The 19,900-nt window shown below is 51.2% G+C and overlaps 1 protein-coding gene and 3 non-coding genes across 4 annotated transcripts; 1 reads left to right on the forward strand and 3 right to left on the reverse strand.

Annotated features, from left to right (window-relative positions):
- Positions 1 to 11,380: 11,380 nt before the first annotated feature.
- TRNAK-UUU lies at positions 11,381 to 11,453 on the reverse strand. Its single transcript has one exon. It is a non-coding gene; the product is annotated as a tRNA-Lys (tRNA).
- Positions 11,454 to 14,236: 2,783 nt separating this feature from the next.
- On the reverse strand, positions 14,237 to 14,551 carry LOC120389387 (histone H4). The gene has a single exon (XM_039511919.1). The coding sequence runs from the start codon at positions 14,546 to 14,548 to the stop codon at positions 14,237 to 14,239; it is 312 nt and encodes a 103-aa protein (XP_039367853.1). The 5' UTR covers positions 14,549 to 14,551.
- A 1,184-nt stretch (positions 14,552 to 15,735) lies between these two features.
- Positions 15,736 to 15,807, reverse strand: TRNAQ-CUG. Its single transcript has one exon. It is a non-coding gene; the product is annotated as a tRNA-Gln (tRNA).
- Positions 15,808 to 19,636: 3,829 nt separating this feature from the next.
- On the forward strand, positions 19,637 to 19,718 carry TRNAS-AGA. The gene has a single exon. It is a non-coding gene; the product is annotated as a tRNA-Ser (tRNA).
- The last annotated feature ends 182 nt before the right edge of the window (positions 19,719 to 19,900 follow it).

The following is a 19,900-nucleotide window of genomic DNA, read 5'->3' on the forward strand; positions in this document are numbered from 1 at the left end:
CCTCCTTGAGATTTGAAACCTGTTCAGTCTGATCCATCTGGTGACCGTTGAATTCTAGGCATGGAAAACATGAGCTTAAGGAGGCAGAATTTTATTGCGCACCTGGGATTTTGTCCCTTTGAATCACTGGGATCATTAGGGTTTGTCGTTTTGGTTTCACCTTTTCCTCCATCCATCCTTCCCTCCTTTCTCTTTGTCTCTTGCTTCTTTTGTCCTTTCTCCTGTTCCTCCCAACACCAGGAGGGGTGTGTATGTGTCTCAGGGGAGTGCTCGGCAGCTCCCACTGTGGGAGGTCCACCCAAAAATGTGGGGCTGAAATAGTGCTCAGGCAGTGATCCCCACCGGTGACCTGGGCCATCCTTTGGGCGAGAACCCTCAGCCTCCCGTCCTCAGTCTCTACCCTGATTGGCTGAGCAGGGGGTTATTGACAGGGAGGAGATTCAGGTCCTTGTTGTTCTCTTTTAAGCCCAAGGAAATAAGTCAGAACCAGTCATATGTTTGATGAATTTTGCTGCTCCTCTGCATTAATTGTGTCTGAGCAGTTCATGATTCTCTCTAACAATGCAGTTCTCCTCAAATACTTGCTGAATATTTATTGTGCACTGTTGTTGGTCTGGAGCTCATCTGAGAGCACTTTATTCAGGTCATTCAGTGTCTGAAATTCAAGATCTGATGGTTAGTTTGAAAATCAGGGCTCTTGGGTCCTATTCCCAACTCTGCCACTGGTTGGCTTTGTGACCTAAGACAAGTCAATTCTCCTGCCTTAGCTTCTTCCTCTTTCAAGTAGGGATAATAATGATCCGCTCCTACCTACCTCACGGTGGATGGGGATCCATTGGAGAGTGTCACTAGGAGTAGTGCATAATATGTGGTGTCCTATCACATTTACTCACAGCAGATTATGACATAATAGAATAGCTGAAATAGTCTATTTGATTTGTATTTTTTATTTTGAAATTGTTAAGAGCAGCAACTACTTAGCTCAGACTGAAGCATCTTATCTAATATTTTAGATCTAAGTGTCTCCTCTTTGTGTGCGACGAGACAGTTTAACACACTGTGACAAACAGGAGATGCTTTTGTTTTGCAACAAAATATTTTTGCAAAGAACTTTCATCCCACTTGTTTTGATTTTGAGAAACAAACTGGTTTACTCTGAGGGGATTTTCTGACAGAAATGGTTTCAATGAAATTTCCCCACCATCTCGATTCCTGGGCTCTATCCCTTTCTCTGGGTTTTCTTTGTCCATTAGAACAGGAGTGAGGACTGTTGGCTTCTCTTTCTGGCTCTGTCACCACCTTGCTGTGTAGGCCCTTGGGAAGGTCACGTCCCTTCTTTGTACTTCAGGCTTCTCCCCATCTGTCCAATGAGAACAGGGACAGTTCTCGAACTCTGGGCAGTCATTTTCAGCCAGGCCCGGCAGGGATAACTACAAATTTTTATATATATATATATATATATATATATATATATATATATATATATATATATATATATATATATATATAAGACTTTCATTCCTTAGGAACCGGTACCTATAAAAGTTCTGATTTAAGGGATGTGCCACAGTATGTATTTTTTGTACCAATAGTGTTACCATGCGTCCGTATTTTCCCAGGAGGAATTTTTAAATTTTTAAATTTAAAAAATTCCTCCCAGACAGTGATTTAAGAACTAAAAAGCCTGACATGTCCAGGAAAATACGGCTGTATGTTAACCCTACCTAAAGTTCTTTTTTAAAAAGATGGGCCTGAACTAGAAACGAGCTCCGTTTTACATGTGTGGGTCCCTGCCACGCCCTGGGGGGTGTGCTAGGGTGACCAGATGTCCTGATTTTATAGGCACAGTCCCAATTTTTGGGACTTTTTCTTATATAGGATCCTAATAACCCCCACCCCCGTCCCGATTTTTCACACTTGCTGTCTGGTCACCCTAGGGTGTGCACATGTGTGGGTCCCAGCTGCTCCCTGCCCCCCTCATTGAAACAAGTGTGCAGGGTTACTGCCCTGGGAACTGCAGGCACCAGTGGCCATGGGGCTGGCTGGAGGCAGGGCAGGGGCTGACTGGAGGTAGGGTCTGGCTGCAGGCAGGGCAAGGGGTGCGGGGCTGGCTGGAGATGGGGTGTGCGGGACTGGCAGGCTTCAGGCAGGGTGGTGCAGCAGGCGGTGGTTGGAGACAGGGCAGGAGGTGCGGGGCTGGCTGCAGGCAGGGCAGGAGGTGCGGGGCCGATGGTGTAGGGCTGGTGCGGGCAGGGGTGTGTGGGGAGCTGGCTGGCTTCAGGCAGAGCCGCAGGGGGTCCGACAGGGGTTGGCTGGAGACAGGGCACGGGGTGCAGGGCTGGCTGCAGGGGGGGTGGGGCTGGTGCTGGCCGGGGGTGCAGCTGGGGGTGGCTGTGAGCAGGAGGTGCAGAGCTGGCTGGAGACTGGGGCTGGTGCAGGCAGGGCAGGGGGTGCAGGGCTGGCTGCGGGCAGGGGGTGTGGGGCTGGCTGGAGGCAGGGGCTGGTGCAGGCAGGGCAGGGGGTGTGGGGCTGGCTGGAGGCAGGGGCAGGTGCAGGCAGGGCAGGGGGTGTGGGGCTGGCTGGAGGCAGGGGCAGGTGCAGGCAGGGCAGGGGGTGAGGGGCTGGGTGCAGGCAGGGGGTGTGGGGCTGGCTGGAGGCAGGGGCAGGTGTAGGCAGGGCAGGGGGTGAGGGGCTGGGTGCAGGCAGGGGGTGCGGATACAGGGGGTATAGCCCACCCTGTACGGTAAGTGCCCCCTCCTCCCTCCGTCAGCACCGGGGTAGCAGCAGCAGCCCGGGGCTTGGGGGCTATTTAAATGGCCCGGGGCTCCCCTGCTTCTACCGCCCCGGCCTGTAAATAGCTGAGGGAGCCCTGGGGAAGCGGGGGGGCTCTGGGGGCTATTTAAAGGGCCGGGGTGGTAGAAGCAATGGGAACCCTGGACTTTTAAAATAGCCCCCAGCGCCCCGCAGCCCTACCCCAGCCCTATCCCAGCCCCTGCTGGGAGCCCCAGGCCCTTTAAATTGCCCCCTGAGGAAGCTGGGCCACCGTGGTACAGCGCACCAGCTCTTGCTAGTACGCAGTACCAGGGCTTGGGCACGGGGCCCTCTTAGGGGTGGGGCCCAATTCAGGGGAATCAGGAGAATCGGCCTAAAGCTGGGGTGGGGGTGGGGCAGGACTTGGTCCCATTCTGGGCACCACCAAAAATTATACAAACCTGCCGCCCCGTCCAGCCCAACCTTCTGGTGACGCACCTCAGCCCCCACCCCTGCAGGGTTTGAAGCTTCCATTGCTTAAATTCCAGGACACTGGGGGATTTCAGCTCCCATTTTCCCAGAGGGAACCTTCACCCCACTCCCAGCCAGGTTCTTGTCCATGGGATCACTGTAGGGGGGCTGGGTCCCGCTGGGTCTTTTCTTCCTCTGTGACAGGCCAGGGTGCAATAACTGGGGCATCTGAGCACCCAGGACCTTCTGTGGGGCTGCCATTCCCCTCCCCTTCTGTGGTCTCGTCTGTCATTGACTCCAGCCTCTTTTCTATCCATCGTCAGCACCATCCCAAGCCAGCTGCACTCGCCTCAAAAAGACAGTGTCCCCTGGTGGGTGTGAATCACTGACCTCTCTCCTCTCTGAGCACTGACTGCCCCTCTGTTTCCTGGCCTCTCAGTCTGTGCAGATGGGACCTTTCCCTCCAGTGCTGGAGGATTCGCCCTTCTCATCTACCCTTGTCCCAAGCAGCACAGCAGGTGGGAATCTTACATGTACTGAGGTGACTTAGGAGCAGAAACCCCCCCAGACCTTCCATGCAATTGGCACTTGCCCCTCACTGAGCAGGGTTGAAACTCCTGCAGGGAGACTGCTGGGCTACATCCCCTCTGGGCATGAGCAAAGCAGCAGGGTGAAAAAGGAACCTGGAGATTGAACCCAGGGCCTCATACATGCAAAGCATGTGCTCTACCACTGACCTACATCCACAATTAGCCTTTGTTTGCTATGGGTTACACCAGGGGTAGGTAACCTATGGCACGTGTGCCGAAGGTGGCACATGAGCTGATTTTCAGTGGCACTCACACTGCCCAGGTCCTGGCCACCAGTCTTGGGGGCTCTGCATTTTAATTTAATTTTAAATGAAGCTTCTTAAACATTTTAAAAAACCTTATTTACTTTCCATACAACAATAGTTGGTTATATATTATAGACTTATAGAAAGAGACCTTCTAAAAACATTAAAATGTATCACTGGCATGCGGAACCTTGAATTAGAGTGAATAAATGAAGACTCGGCACAGCACTTCTGAAAGGTTGCTGACCCCTGGGTTATACTCAGAGCCCTCTTGTTTCCAGAGCATCCAGTGGCCTCAAAGCAGCATGGGGGACACATTCCCTGCTCGGAGGGCCAAACCTGCTGTCCTGGAGGTTGCTGGTTCTTAGGGGTCACTTTGCAGCAGGGCCAGATTCGATGTGTGGGGCAGAGAGAGTGGGTGCCCTGGGCTCAGGGTGCAGAGATACACTCAGCCCTCTCCCCTGCATTGGGTGGGGGGTGCTGCCACCCCCTGCTGGAAGGTAATGGGAGGGGAGGGGCACTGTGAGTCGCTCAGCACCTGACCCTGGTGGCAGAAGTGCTGTGGGGAGCTCCAGGTGTTTCTAGGATCTGCTATTGCCACCTGCCTGGGAAGTCCAGCTTTCCCCAGCACATTCACTGCGGTGCAATTGGGTCACTGTTTCCATGGCTGAACAGCAAAGAATCACTCCCAGTTTCCCTTCTATCTGCAACAGGATTAGCCTGTATCAGTGGTTAATGAGGTGGATCTAGTGGTAGATAGTTATTCATTCCCCACCTTGACAATTCACACTGTCCCTTTCCCATGCAGATTCCCAGCACCTCTGTGATCCTGGTAGCCGGGATTGGGTCCTGAGATTTTCAGGGTTCTTTTCCCCTCCACCTGGAGTGAACTCAGCTTTTCCCCCATCCCAGACAATCCATGAAATAACAACAGGGGCATAAAGAAAGAGGGGAGGGAACATCTCACGGCCAGGGCTGGATGTGCCCAGGGCCCCCTGCTTGTCCATTGTTTCCATGGAATTTGGCCCCCTGCTTTGCACAAGGGACAGAGAAAGATCTTGCTGTTCCTGTGTCTGTGCAAGGAAAATTGTGCTTCCCTAGGAAAGAAAGGAGGGAAATGGCCCCATGGTGGGACAATATCCTCAGGATTAAGACCTAAGCCAGGTCTTAAGGGCTTAAGACCTAAGGGCTCAGACTGAGAACTGATAGAACTCCACTCATCTGGGATTTAACAAATTGTCTTCCCTGGAGCAGGGCCACTTCCAGTGTTTTTGCCACCCCAGGCAGAAAAAAAAATAAAAAAGCTGCAATCAACTGCAGCTCTACCGCTGCTGCTTTCGGTGGCAATTCCTTCCCACTGAGAGAGCCGAACTGCCGCTGAAGCCTCCCCTTTTTATTGGCCACCCCAGGGACCTGCTTGCTGGGCTGGTGCCTGGAGCCAGCCCTGCCATGGAGACACTGGGAAGATGGGGAATCAGGAAAATACCATGGATTTGTTTACATTGCAAGTGAAAAATAACTGAAATGTTCTTGGTTTAAAGTCATGTTTTCCTGTCTGGGAATTGAACCCAGGCCTTAGCAGTGAAAGTGCCAAATCCTAACCACTAGACCGCCAGGTAGGTGATAATGCTGTTTTTCTTCTCACTTATGTTACACTTTCTTAGGCTACTTTCTATCCACTTTCTGAAACTCTTCCATTTTCCACTCCCTGAGGGGCTAGGAGCAGAGAGTGCAGGAACCCCTGTGCTCAGGGTCACAACCTCAGCCCAGCCCAACCCAAGTCACTGAAACAAACTCAAATCATGCTTCCTCCAGCAGGATCACAGAGACACACCAAAAAAACCCCATGAGGAACAATCCTCCTCTGCCTTCATTTACCCCATTGCAACCCTCTCAGCAGCCGACTCTTGCCGGAAGGACTGAGCTGATAGGAGCTCTGGCATAGAGACCAAGGGAGGGGTGTTGCTCCCCCTGGGTGTGAGCTGATCACATTCTGACTCTGTGTAACGGGGCTCTGAGCTTTGCCATCTTGTGAGTTCTGAGTGCTGAGCCCCCCGGACCCTTCTGCTGGGAGCATGGTGATTGCACAACAGCTGCAAGCCCTTTTCCTGTCTCCTTGTCCTCCTCAGCTTCCCCAGACCTTCCCCACAAATGGTTCTATCAGGCGCTGGAGGGATCTAAGGACCTGCAGGTTTCCCTCACCCACCTCTTAAGGCAAACAGTGATTCCCTTCTCTGACACTCCTGGGCCTGGGCTTCTTTTGAGTTTTTCCACAGGGGACCTGATTCCCTGTGAAAGTGTGTGTGGCATGTGGGGAACTCAGACTCAGACTCTCCCCCACTAGATGAGTCCAACAGCACCTCCCCTTGGTGGGAGAATCCTAAATTCCACCCTCCCACCCTGGTTACTCTGACCAGCTGATGGCGACAGCATGCTAAATCAACCCCAGCTCTCTGGGCTAGAAAGCAGCATCTAACCAGCCTTGTGACAGGGCCGGTTTGCTCGCTGGAGACATAACGGACCAGGAAAGAAGGCAAATGTCAGACAGGGAACCTCAGCTCACAAATAAACACCCTCAGGCTCCTTCTACACTGCGACTGGGCAGTTGACTGACTTTAAATCTAGCTAGCTCAGTTGGTAGAGCATGATGGTCTTTCAGGGTGTGAAAAACCCCAAAACCAGTATAATTAAGCTGACCTAAGCCATGGTTAGATAGTGCTAAACGAAAGAGTGTTCTGTCAATGTAGCTATTAGAGGGATGTAAAACCCCTCTAGTTACTGTAGCAGCTGTCTACTCCATAGTGCTAGAGCAGTGTCACAGCAGCATTTTAAGTATAGCCAGCCTCATAGTGAGACCAGATCTGGCTCTGCGGACACTCAGGCACTAGCAACATACTAATGCCTCCATAGTTGGCAGGATTCAAACCTGTGTGGGGAGACCCCAATGGATTTCTAGTCTATCATCTTAGCCACTCAGCCACAAGTATTTAATGTACAGTCATTTCACTACACCGTGATTCTGTTCTCACAGAATTGTCACTTCAAATGGCTCAGACCAGCAACCCCAGCACACTCACGGCTGCATTAGTGTAAGTGTGTCCATGGCTGAACAGCAAGAGTTCCTGCCCATTTCCCTTCCAGCTGGAGCAGGGTGAGAGTGTGTTTGTGGTTAATGACATTGCTATAGGTTGTTGTTCATTCCCCACACTGACAATTCAGATAGTCCCTTTCCTATTCGAATCTCCACCATATCATTCCGACAGCCGGGGTCAGGATTTCTCTGGGGCACTGAAATGTTTCAGGGGATTGGTGTGTGAACTCAGCCTTGCATTCCATCCCTGATGTTTCATGGACTAACAGCAGCAGCATAAAGAAAGAGCTGAGCCAATATCTCACTGTCAGAGGTGAAGGTGGCCACGTCCCCTCTGTCTGACCATCGCCATTGCAGGAGAGAAGGTTTCAATGGAATCGAATGCCCTGGCTCAGACAAGAGACACAGGGAGGTTTTGCTGTTCATGGATCTGTGCAAAGGAAATTGTGTCTCTCTGTGAAATTGAGGAGGGAAATGAAATGTTCACATGGTGGCCCAATGCCCTAACAAATGTGGGTGAAGGAGTCGGGCTGGAAAATGATTTTACTGGAGTTCGTATAAATTTATTGCCCTGATTAAAATCTATGGCTAAAAGGCAGCCACTGTTGTTAGTACTTGAACCTGTGTAGGGACACCCCAGTGGGTATCAGGTCCATTGCCTTAACCAGGGATAGTCGATTATTTTATCAAGATCTAAATTTCTTGGTCAAGATATAGTCAATGTCTAGACTCCAGAGAAAATAATACACTGATGATAATAAGAAGAATTTAGAAATAATTTGCAGTCACTATGGGCATAACTATGATGATTGTCTCGTGTTTCACTCTTTATATCTGGCACCACCACTGCCTTGCCCTTTAGTCTTGTAATTTACCAAGGGTAAAACTAAACATCTCTTCAGATACAAGGGAGTGTTTGTGTTCATTCCTGTTAGCTACACGGGGGTTTGATGTAGCTGCTTTCAAGCCTCTGGCTCTGCCCTGATAAGTAACATTTCAGGGTGTCACTGAACTGAAGGAGGGAGATCATTTTTTGACAGATGACGCCGCCTCTTAAAGGTGTTTGTCTGGCTGGCAGCCCTGGTTCCCAGGTCTCTCCTGAGGGAAGAAAGTTTCTGTGCAAAATACTAAAACTTTTAACAGAGAGGAGGGAAAGGTGATGGCCACATGATGGGGCCAGTATGTATGACAACCTGGTTCTTTTATATGGGATGACTCTGAACATTGACTGATCTCCACTCCCTTGGATTTGAAGAGATGTTTAGTTTTCATTTAGGAACCTGTAAGGCTGAAGCAATGTTATGGATGGTGACACTACGACTGAAGGGTTATTTAATGTTGTAGAAATTGTTAAAAACACTGAGCTTAAACTAGAACTGCCTGTTATTAAAGGCTGGTTTCCCCACGTCAGTTCCATAAGCTCTGCTAGAAACACCCTGGCTTCTCTCCTGCCTCGGTGGGAACTGGAGGGAATCGTCCCCTGCTGCCCTTGGCTCCAGGCTGTTTTTTCTGGGGAGGGGACGTGGAATTGATTTGTTTGCTGTTGAGAAGGGAGCCGGGCCAGTTCTCAGGGAACGAGAACCACCAGCATCTTCCCAGCCCAGCCCAGGCTGCTGCCCTGTCCCAGCCTCTGTTCCCCTGGGTCCCTGTGTGTTTGACTCTAGAGCAGGCCGGGAGCAGCAGCTGAGGCAGAGGACAGCCTGGGCTGGGCAGATAAGAAGGAGTTTAGCAAGCAAAAAAGGTAAAATGGCAGGGGAGTATTACCGTGGACTCAATGGCATTTCCCCATTGGTCTGTCTGCTTGGGGGCAGGGACAATAACACGTCCTGCTGCATTCGTTATTTCAAAGGGCGGTTTAGGATTTTCATTCTCACACACGGTGCACAAAGCAGGACTCAACCTTTGCCGTAAACTAAACGAGCTGCTCACAGATTCTGGCAGCCACAATGAGCATTTGGGTGAGAGCTCAGACCTGCCCCTGTCCCAGAGGAAGGGGGTCATCTGTGTGGGGACTGAACCACTGACCTATCAGCTCTTAACTCCCAAACGTTCAGTAACTCTGTTATCAGTGCCAGTGAGTGTTATTTAAACCATAAGAAAAACCACACTGGGCCAGACCAAAGGCCCATCTAGCTCTGAATCTTGTCTTCTGACAGTAGCCAATACCAGGTGCCCCAACAACCAGTCAACAAGGCACCACTGGGAGTTGAACCCAGGATCTCCTGTTTACAAAACAGATGCTTTAGCGAGCTAAGACATGGTGCCTGTGAGTAGTTATGACACACTGTCTGCCCACACCTGACTCCCTGACATCACCACCAGGGCCTGAGAAGCTTTGCTCGTCTTTGGATTCTGCAAAGCAGAGGAGCAGGTGAGGTGTTCCTTGCAAGCTGTCTGTGTGTGTGTGTGTGTGTGTGTGTGTGTGTGTGTGTGTGTGTGTGTGTGTGTGTGTGTGTGTGTGTGTGTGTGTGTGTGTGTGTGTGTGTGTGTGTGTGTGTGTGTGTGTGAGAGAGAGAGAGAGAGAGAGAGAGAGAGAATCTTTGGCCAGGTCTGCACTACAAAGTTGTTTCAGCAGAATTATATTGCTCAGGTGCGTGAAAAACACACAACGCTCTCTCGGTCGGCAGCTTGTGGCTGGTGTACACACTGCAGTGCCATGTCTGGCGACAAAACTGCCCTGTTTTGCTGACAAAATAAAATGACTTCAATGAGAGGGCTAGAGCTTTTTGCAGCAAACTTAAAATAACAGAGTAAACGCTGCTGTTCATTATATCACCATAACTGGCCTTCCCCAGTATCCCAAAATGCCCTCCGTGAACTCGCCTGCCCTGCATTCCTGCTACAGAGCCATGGACCCCTCCCCTTTCATCGCTCTGGGAAGTTCTGACAGCTGAGCCTGCTGCTCTGCTCCGGCAGCCAGGAGCAAATCACTGCCGTGGATGCTGCTCTCTCCCACCCTGCGAACACAGAGCAGGGTGGCGGGAACTTCCATACATGGGGGGGGGGCACCGGCATCTGAATGAGACAAACCCATGACACCCCTTCCCTCGAGGAGGCTCTTACCTTCTAAACAGGGACTTCTGTTTTCTAGTAAAATCACTAAAAGGGAAGGAGAAAACTCAAAAGAGGTTCCTCCTGGCACTCACGTGCATGAACCCAAATACTCTCTCAGTCCTCAAAGAGAGACCTGGAGAAGGAGACTTGCTGAAGCAAAGCCACAGGGGTCTCTGAGGTTTCCCTGGCCCCTCGCCCCTGTCCTGCCTGGCTGATGTCAGCATCTTTCTGTGAGGTCACCACCTCCCCACCACCTTTGACCAATAGTCTGAGGTCCTGCAAAAGCCTTTGTGATGTCACTGCCACACCCCTCCCTTGCTGTGCTAATGTCCTGCCCCTGGCCAGGCACTTTGGAGGTTTGAGCTACTCCCTGTGGATCACCCCACTCAAGGAGCGTTCGTTCTAGGCAGCAAGCCGGCTAGACAGGAAAACATCAGACGCTGCTCCCAATGCTACACTCAGTTTTTCAGAAATTAGTCGACTTTATGGCCAGAAGAGACCATTAGAGCATCTAATCTGACCCCCTGCATATCGCAGGCCTCCTGTATGACACAATAGCTACTTTTGGGACAAACACTTTCCAGAAAGGCATCTAGTCTTCATTAAATGACATCAGGAGATGGAGAATCCACCACTTTCCCTAGAAGACATTTTTCTCCAGCCCTCAGAACATTTGGTGGCTCTTTGCTATTGAACGAGCTCAACCTGTTTAGCTTATCAAAAGAAGATTGAAAGGTGATTTCACTGAAGTGTTGAAGGGCCTTAATGGAGAGAAAAGATTGGGTATTAAAGGGCTCTTTAATCGAGCAGAGAAAGGCATAACAAGACCCAATGGCTGGAAGGTGAAAAGAGACAAATTCATATTACAACTAAGGCACAAATATTCAACAGCGAGGATGATTCACGACAGGAACAAGCTCCCAAAGAAAGTGGTGGATTCTAATTCTAATTCCTTATGAATATTCTGTGTGTTTGTGTCTGCAGGGGAGGAACATGCCATATGCCCAGAGGACTTTATTCCTCCAGCCTGCAAGGACAGAGGGGATGTCAAGGAGTTACTCCTTCAATCCTCCCCACAGAAAGGCCCTTCTTAGGAAAAGCAAAATCCTAGAAAGAAAGAGTAACACTGAACAAGACTCCAGAAAGACAGATTTTTATAATCACAGTGAGAAGTTTTTCACCTGACCAGGGACTTGAACCCTGGACCCTCAGATTAAAAGTCTGATGCTCTGCCAACTGAGCTAGCCAGGCTCACATGTGAAAAGTGCAAGTTGGTGCAGAGGTGAAGCTAGTCAAGAAAAAGCGAGATGGCCACAATAGGGGAAACCTGCTGTTCTCTCTCTCTTCCCAGCCCTGGCCTGGCTGGGTATTAGTGCTGGTTAAAAAGACGGGAACATATCGGCATCTACCAGCCATTCATAGCTGTAGAAGACTCAGGCACAATACAGAGGTGCCCATCTGTAAGTGCCAAATGGTTGGATTGGCTAATGCAGCCTGTAGACGTCCAGGGCACTCTGGGATATAGAGCCAAGTGTCCATCACCATCATCATTTCAAAGGGATAATGATAATGGTAGCAAGGTTCACAACTGACTCAGCAGTTGCATACAAAGGTGCACGTTTGGCAGTTACGTTGGCTCAGGTTGGCCACCCCGGTCTAGATGTAGAAGTTGCAACATTTAAACTTGAAAGAGGGGCCAATTTCCCCATCATTTCTCACCTTTACATCCAAACACGATGAAGGTAGCAGATAGAGCCAGAGCAGGTTGTCTATGGGACCAAGTATATGCAGAGTATCCTCGACAGAGGTTTGTTCAACCTGTTCTTAAAAACCTCTGAGGACAGAGACACCACAGACGCCTTTGGGAGCCTATTCCAGAGCTTAACTGCACTCAGAGTCTGACATTGGTGAAGTAGGAGGCTGAGAAAAACAACACTGGCTGTCAAAAAAAAAACAGCCCTCCCTGGTACTTTAAGCAATAAGTTCTGGTGTTTTAGCAGCCATGGCCTGGGTTCAATTCCCCCTAAAAACCAGAAGTTTTTCAATAAAAATCTCCATTCATTTTGCATTTGAAATGGAAAGGAAAAGAGGGCTTCTTGTCCTTATCAACAAGGCAAAGAATGGCTTTTTTCTCAGTAAATATTTTTAAAAGGCGCTGACTCGACCTGAAGATCTCATTTCATTTGTATTTACAATGGAATGATTCTCTCTAGGATAGACAGAAATTCTTCAGCTAGACTCGGATTCCACGGGAATACGAGAAGCGATTGTGTCTAACACCTGCTTTTTTTTGGACAACAGTGGGGATGTCCAAGTTTTCCATGGACATTTCCCTTCCAGCACTTCAGGCCCCATCCAACAATACAAGAAACTGAAATGCACAGAAAGTTTCTCACCATAGGATTCAGTGACCAGGCCGGGGGGGAAGTTTTGCCATTTGAAGATGTTTGAATGCCCTCCAACTTCTCTCATACAAATGCTAAATAGTTGGTGGTGTAATGTTACAGGAGAGGTTGAAATTAGGCTATGTCATCAGATAGAAGACAGTGATGGTGTCAGGCGTGGGATGTGAATGGAGCCTAGAGCAACAAATGACTGTTAGGGGGCTTATTCCTTCACCCTCTTACTTCCCTGGTCCTTCTCGCATGAACAGAGAGCAACAATACCCAAAGTCCAAAGGCGCAAACAATTCGATGTTTATTGGGGTGAACGTCCAGCAAGCATGATTCCAGTTTCCTTCCTCAGTGTCCCCCTTCCCAGCTCTGACACCACAGAACCTTGCCTGTATCCCTGTTTCTGTTCCCATCCCCGTTCCCATTTTCCCCTTTAGAAAAACATGATCCCAATTCCCCCATCCCCAGTCCCTGTTCCCATTTCCCCCCTCCCCCCAACCGTCCTGACTGACTGCAGAATATATAGTAAAACCTGAGTTTTGCTTAGCTATTCCTTAACCAATCATTTTACTGAAATGTAACTAACCAATCCTAACATACTGTAACATGATTATCTAACCAATTATATTCCACCACCTTCATTGGTTTACACCCAACAAAATCAACTATAACAGCAGACAGAAACAATCACAGAACCAGACAGAGACCATGCAAATAAACATACAAAACAATACAGAAGGGAGGATTTCACAACTACATCTATACAGACATAAGGGTTTTCCAGCTGCGTCTATTGATAAGTGAGTTCTTGCCAGACAGGATGCTACCAAACTAAGTTTCCCTTTCTCTGGAGGTGATGGAATATCAGGGCAGGATTGTATTCCTCACAGCCCAATAGCACCTTATTTCAGTGTGACTAGTTGGGAATGTGTGAATGTGACCAGACACTTCCCAGCTTATGGCTGCCTTTGCTGCTTAGCCGAAGAACCAGGCCTCAGACTGTCACAGTAAGAGAAGGCCATTACACAGACAGACAGTGATTTTTTATTCTCTCTTTTATATCTTTATAACTAGCTAAGTGATAAAAATACACCTAAATTCTTAAAGTACAGGCCTTTGCAGACAGGCCTGAATCTCTGTATCCTAACAGTCCTCGAGGTCAGGCAGCCTCTGGGTAAGGGGGTGGGGACTCAGATCTTTCCACTAGCCAATTCCACCAGGGTTGTATATAAAGCAGGGAAGTTCCCCACAATATCCAGACCAGATGCCCCCTTTACACACTTGTGCTCTGTCCTCATTGCTTCTCTGTCTCTCTTCCCCTCATCTCTGCTGCTCCCCCTCTGAGCTTTCTCAGCACCTGGCCCCACAGCGCTTCCTGCCAGCCAGAGACTGCGCTATCTGCACCTGCAGCTGTGGCCTCTCTCCTGATTGCAAAGGAAAGGAACCTTCCCAGGAAATGGCCACAGCTTCTGGGAATCTGCACATGGCTGTGAACAGAGTTTGGCTCCTGGCAGCCAGGGCAACTTAAAAGCTGAGCACCCAGACAGGGGCTTGAACCCTGGACCCTCAAATTAAGAGCCTGATGCTTTACCAACTGAGCTACCTGGATTTGCTGTTTTTGAAGAGAATTACTGGCACAGTTTAGCCTCCAAATCCGTACAGAGTCCGACCCTGACGCTTCAATGCATAAACAACGTCCATAGCAGTCACAGTCTTCCGCTTCGCATGCTCGGTGTAAGTAACAGCATCTCGGATCACGTTCTCCAGAAACACTTTCAGCACCCCGCGAGTCTCCTCGTAAATGAGGCCTGAAATACGCTTCACTCCCCCACGACGAGCCAAACGGCGAATAGCGGGTTTCGTAATACCCTGGATGTTATCCCTCAACACCTTCCTATGGCGCTTAGCGCCTCCTTTCCCAAGACCCTTGCCTCCCTTACCACGCCCAGACATATTCGCTGTTGAAAAGCATCTTCACCGTTCACCTCAAGAGTGAGCAGGCAGGCAAAAGAGAGGCAAAAAAAGTCCCAGCAACCCCTCCTCTTTTTCTGCACAGCCACTGCCTGTCAGCAGGATTCCTCCTCCTCCTCCCTCCTGTGCCTCAGTGCGACTAAATCTCCTCACCTAGACAGCCGGTCCGTCCGCTGCACCCCAATCCCCCATGCCTGAGCCTCCCTGCCAAAGCCCTGCACCTGGCTCCAGAGAATTAAGTCTCACGTGTCACTGGGAACTCGACTTCTTGTGCCCAGAGAGTCTCGGCCCCCTCAGCAGATGACCTGAGAAACACAGTGTCCGGCTTTTCCAAAGAAGAGCTTAGACCCCCTCATCATGTGGCCTAAAGGATAAGGCATCTCCCTGTGGATCGGATGATTCAGGAGTTGAGTCCCCTCATGGTTGTGCTCAATTTGTGCTGCAAGTCCTGCTCCCTTCAGGGCTGGAACCTCTTCTTGGCCACTCAGGCCAATGCTCTGGCTTCAGCTAGAGCCCCGGGAAGGAGTTGGGGGTTGGGTGTCACAAAGGCTGGGGCATGAGCCCCAGGTGCTTCCAGTCTCGCCTTTGCCCTTCCTGACTTGCCAAAGAAACTGGGCGGCTCCACTGCCAAAGTGAGCACCTGGAGTGGGAACGGTCAGAGGCCCCACCAGGGGGGCTGGCCCTGCTTTCCTACCCTCTTCTGATGTTGGCCACAGAGCATCAGCAGCCGCCCTGAGGGTGGCCTTCAGTGGGGGTTCAGCATTGCAGGGAGCAGCCTGGCCAGGTGTCTCTGTGGCTGTCTGCTGGCCAACACATAGGCATGGTTCTCCCCACCTCTTGCCCTGCAGCTTTTAAGCCTTCCCTTGTAGCTGTCAGCACCAGCTGACTCTGCTCTAGGTGCCCAGAGGAGGAGAAGTGGTGGGCTCCTGCCTGCCTAGCCCTCTTCAAGGGCTAGGTAGGCAAGAGGAGAAGCACAGCAGCAAGTGCCAGACTTGTGGGCACCAGGTGAAGCCATGAAAATCCCAACCCTCAGGCACCATTAACCAGCTATAGAGCCCTGACCCCCCACAGCACCTGAGTCACCCAGCAGGAGAGGAAAGACTTATTCTTGTCCAACAGTAGACAGGGATGTGGAGCAGTGTGAGCTCCAGGGCTTCACCACAAACCAAAGGTCCCACTGAGATTTGAACTCAGATTGCAGGATTCAGAGTCCTGAGTGCTGCCCATTACACCATGGGACCAGCTTGTGCTGCTTTTTCTGCACAGTGGTAACCCTCACAGGCCCAGCTTGTGTAAGGGACTGTTGGCCCTTTACTAAAACTGAGTGGGGTTTTTGGTTGGCTCGTTCCCAGTCCCAATAGAAGCGGGAAGGGCCAATGGGAAATCAGGACCCTGAGACTGACAGGCCCCTGGGGCAATGGTCACCAACTGGTAGGGAACAAGTGAGAATTTGTTAATGGAGAAAAATTCCTGGTGAAAATTGGCAAAGCTGTGGAGAGTTTGAAAAGTTCCAGTGAATTTACACATGAAGATACAAACAGAGAGACAAACCCACACAGAGAGAATGAGAAAATCACACACTGCACAGACCCACACAGACATAAACAAAAACCAAACCCGCACAGCACACAGAGCCATATACACAAAAAGGAAAACCACACAAAATATAGAAAGAACAAATCCATACCAAAAATACAGCAAAAGCCAACAACAGGAAACACAAAACCCACATACCAAAAGAATACTAAGCAAAAAACAATCTGCATGCAAAAATCATACACACACCCATGCACACAAAACTATGCCAGGCATCCACCAAAATCACACAGGACCCACATGCACATCAACACAACAGATGAAAACCACACCGACATACAGAAAGCCAGGCAGGGTTTGAGTCTCACAGCGAAGAGGGTGAGCACACAGGTGGTTTGGGGAGCAAAGACTGAGGGGGAGTCGGGGGCAGTGCTCTGGGCTCTGCCTGACCCCTCCTGACACAGGCGGCTGGTGGAGAGCAGAGCCTGGTAGATCTGTGGAATCTGCCCTGCTCTCTGTAAAGCAAGGGGACCCTGGTGTCTTCTGAGCTGCAATTGTATTTTCTGCAGGGCAAAATGATTGGCAGAAGCCATTTGCTTAAAGAAAACTAGTGCTCCAGGTGAGCTCACAACTTCAACATCACTCCACTCAGCACTACTATTATGAGTTCTGTGTACTAACCCACTGCACCTCTGGTGCCTGATTAAGAGTTTTTTCTCCTTGATTCATGGATGAATTAGGGGTTGAGGGGGTTGCATTAGCTAAAACAAATCCATATTAAAGGCTGCAGGATGGCAGCAGCAGAGGTGGGGAGCCTCCTTCCATGTGATAGATCTGGTTCCCCCTTCTGTTGCTGAGGGGAAGGTTGGTGCTTTGAGCCCACCCGGTGCTGGAACGTCCCATGGGTGAGATTAACAAGACTCTTGAGAAGAGAAGAGAGGGGAAGAGAAGGGAGGGGAAGTCTTTTCTATCCCTGCCTAGCTCCACTGGTCTCCTGTGGCCCTTTCGGCTCTCTTCCCCTCCGTTGGGGAGATGCAGAGACAAGCCCCCATCTGGGTGAGTCACCGAGAGGCTGTGTCCCATGGCGTGTGTGGGGGAGAGGGGTAGGGGTGGGATGGGGCTCAAGGGGAGAAGGTTGTGTGTGACAGTGTGGGGTGGGGGGGAGGGTGTGTTCCTTAGGATAGAAATAATGGAAAACACAGGGGCAGTTACAGCGAAGCCCCGTGTCTGAGTGTTATGACCCTGTGTGGTGCTGCTATTCACCTTCCCCTCCTATGGTCTCAGCTTTCATTGAATCCAGAATTTTTTCACCTGTCCTCACCACAAAGGTGTCCCACATGCCTCAGATACAGAGTGTCCCTCTTAGAGACGCCGAGGACTGGAACTGATTTCAGCTGCTGGACAGCTCTGCTAGGTCTTTATTCATTTGCACAGGAAAATGCTGAGTGTTTAAATTCATTTCAAGCCCCCTGCCCCCATTCAGCGAACTCCTGAACATACTGGAGATGGGTCTGGAAATTGATTTCCATTCGAAAAAGTTTTTAAAGGGAATTACTTGGATTGGAACTAGGAAGCCATTACCCTGCAGGGAAACATTGAACGACTGATCTATACTCACAGCAAGGAGTGTCCTGTATAGCCCAGAGCAGGAACAGTTTTTAACCTGGGGGTTAGTAAACTTTATCTCTGTACAAACACCACAGCTTACAAACTCCCCACCCCCGCTCTGTCTCACCAGAGCACAACAACAACTCTCCTTGGAGCACACACAGCTCCCCAGCTCCCTACCCGTCAGTCTCTCCAGCATTGCTCCAATCCCTTAAAGCAGGGTCTCAACCTCAATTTACCTTAGGGCCAGGGCCAGTCCTCCAGTCCTCCCAGTGGGCCAATAATGTCACTCATACCGCCCAGACCCCGCCCCCCAAAACTCCACCCTCCACCTGCCTAAGGCTCTGGGAGGGAGTTTGGGTCGGGGGAGGAGGTCTAGGGTGCAGGCCCTGGGCTGGGGCTGGGGATTGGGGTGCAGGCTCTGGAGAGAGTTTGGGTGGGGGGAGGAGGTCTAGGGTGCAGTCCCCGCACAGACCCAGACCCGTTGTTGGGGGAGGTGTCAGGTGGACCCAGGGACCCGCCCTTAGCTGGGCTGGAGAGGACGGAGGCGCCCCGGGGCAGGCTGGGAGTTGTAGTTGCTGGCTCGTCTCAGAGCGGAAGTGACGGACAGTTGCTCAGGCAACGCCCCCTCCCGGTGCACTCTGGGAAGCGTAGTTCTCTCTCTCTCTCTCACACGCGGCCTCCTATTGGAGGAGGGGCCGTAACGCGTCACTTCGCCGTGCCCCTCCCCGCTCCCTGATTGGCGGAGAGAGCGCGGGAAAGAGACTTGGCGCGTGGGAGGAGGCCCCGGTTCCCTCGCCCGGAGGCTGCGCTGCCCCCCCCACCCCGGGCGCGCGCTGCGGCCGTTGGGATTCGAATCCCGCGTGGGATCCGGGCTGGGGGGGGCACAGGGCAGAGGCAGCGCGGAGTGAAAGGGCTTCACCCCCCCCCCCAGCTGGGCCTGGGGGGGGGCTGAGCTGCCTGGGAGCAGCCCCACAAGCGGCAGCCTGGGGCCGCGGGGCCCCTCAGCGCCCCCCCACCTGCCCCCGCAGTGTCGTCCCCCCCCGCTGTGACCCTCCCGCCAGCCCCGCCCCCGGCGTCCCCTCCCCCACCCTGTCCGCTCTGCCCGGCCTTTCCCTTCGCCCCCCCGCCCTGCTCGTCCCCCCCATCCCTGTCCTCAGCACCCTGCCCCCTCCTCCTCCTCCCCCCATCCCTGTCCTCACCACTCCACCCCCCTGCTGGGGATTGGGGTGCAGGCTCTGGGGGGAGTTTGGGTGCAGAAGGGGTGAGAGGCTGGTCTCTGGGAGGGAGTTTGGGTGGGGGAGGGGTTCTGGGGGGCAGGCTCTGGGATGGAGTTTGCAGCGCTGTAACAAGGGTGAGGCGAGTGAGGCACTTGCCTCGGGCGCGCAAAGTGGAGGCGCACAAACCTCCCTGTGTCTCTGGTCTGAGCCAGGGCATTCAATGCCAGTGAACCCTTCTCTCCTGCAATGGCGATGGTCAGACAGAGGGGACGTGGCACCTGCATCCCTGCCAGGGAGATATTGGCTCCGCTCTTTCTTTCTGCTGCTGTTGTTAGTCCATGAAACATCAGGGATGGAATGCAACACTGAGTTCATGCACCAGCCCTCTGAAAAATTTCAGTGCCCCAGAGAAATCCTGCCCCCTGCTATTGGAACGATGTGCTGGAGATTTGACTAGGAAAGGGACTGTCTGAATTGTCAGAGTGGGGAATGAACAACAATCTACAGCAATGTCGTTCACACAAACACACTCTCATGCTGCTCCAGCCAGAAGGAAAATGGGCAGGAATTCTCGCTGTTCACCCACGGACACACTTACACTGATGCGCAGCCGTGAGTGTGCTGGGGAAGCTGGTCTGAGCAAACAATTTGAAGAGACAATTCAGTGAGAACAAAATCATCATGCAGTGAAATGGATGTATATCAAGTAGTTGTGGCTGAGTGGTTAAGGCGATGGACTAGAAATCCATTGGGGTCTCCCTGCGCAGGTTCAAATCCTGCCAACTACGCAAGCGCTGCGCTGCTGTTGTTATTATTGTAGTCTTAGTGCCTGAGCATCCATAGTGCAAACTGGAGCCAGATCTACTTTCACTCTGTTTACACTTAAAACGCTGCTGTGGCACTGCTATAGCACTTTGGAGTAGACAGTGACTGGAGGGATTTTCCCATCCCTGTAATAGCTGCATGGACA

Source organism: Mauremys reevesii, linkage group 23 (assembly GCF_016161935.1).
Source record: "Mauremys reevesii isolate NIE-2019 linkage group 23, ASM1616193v1, whole genome shotgun sequence".
Classification (NCBI taxonomy): Eukaryota; Metazoa; Chordata; order Testudines; family Geoemydidae; genus Mauremys; species Mauremys reevesii.

Bases quoted from the DNA above. Each gene is read 5' to 3' on its own strand.
- LOC120389387 (XM_039511919.1), bottom strand. From the start codon at position 14,548: ATGTCTGGGCGTGGTAAGGGAGGCAAGGGTCTTGGGAAAGGAGGCGCT.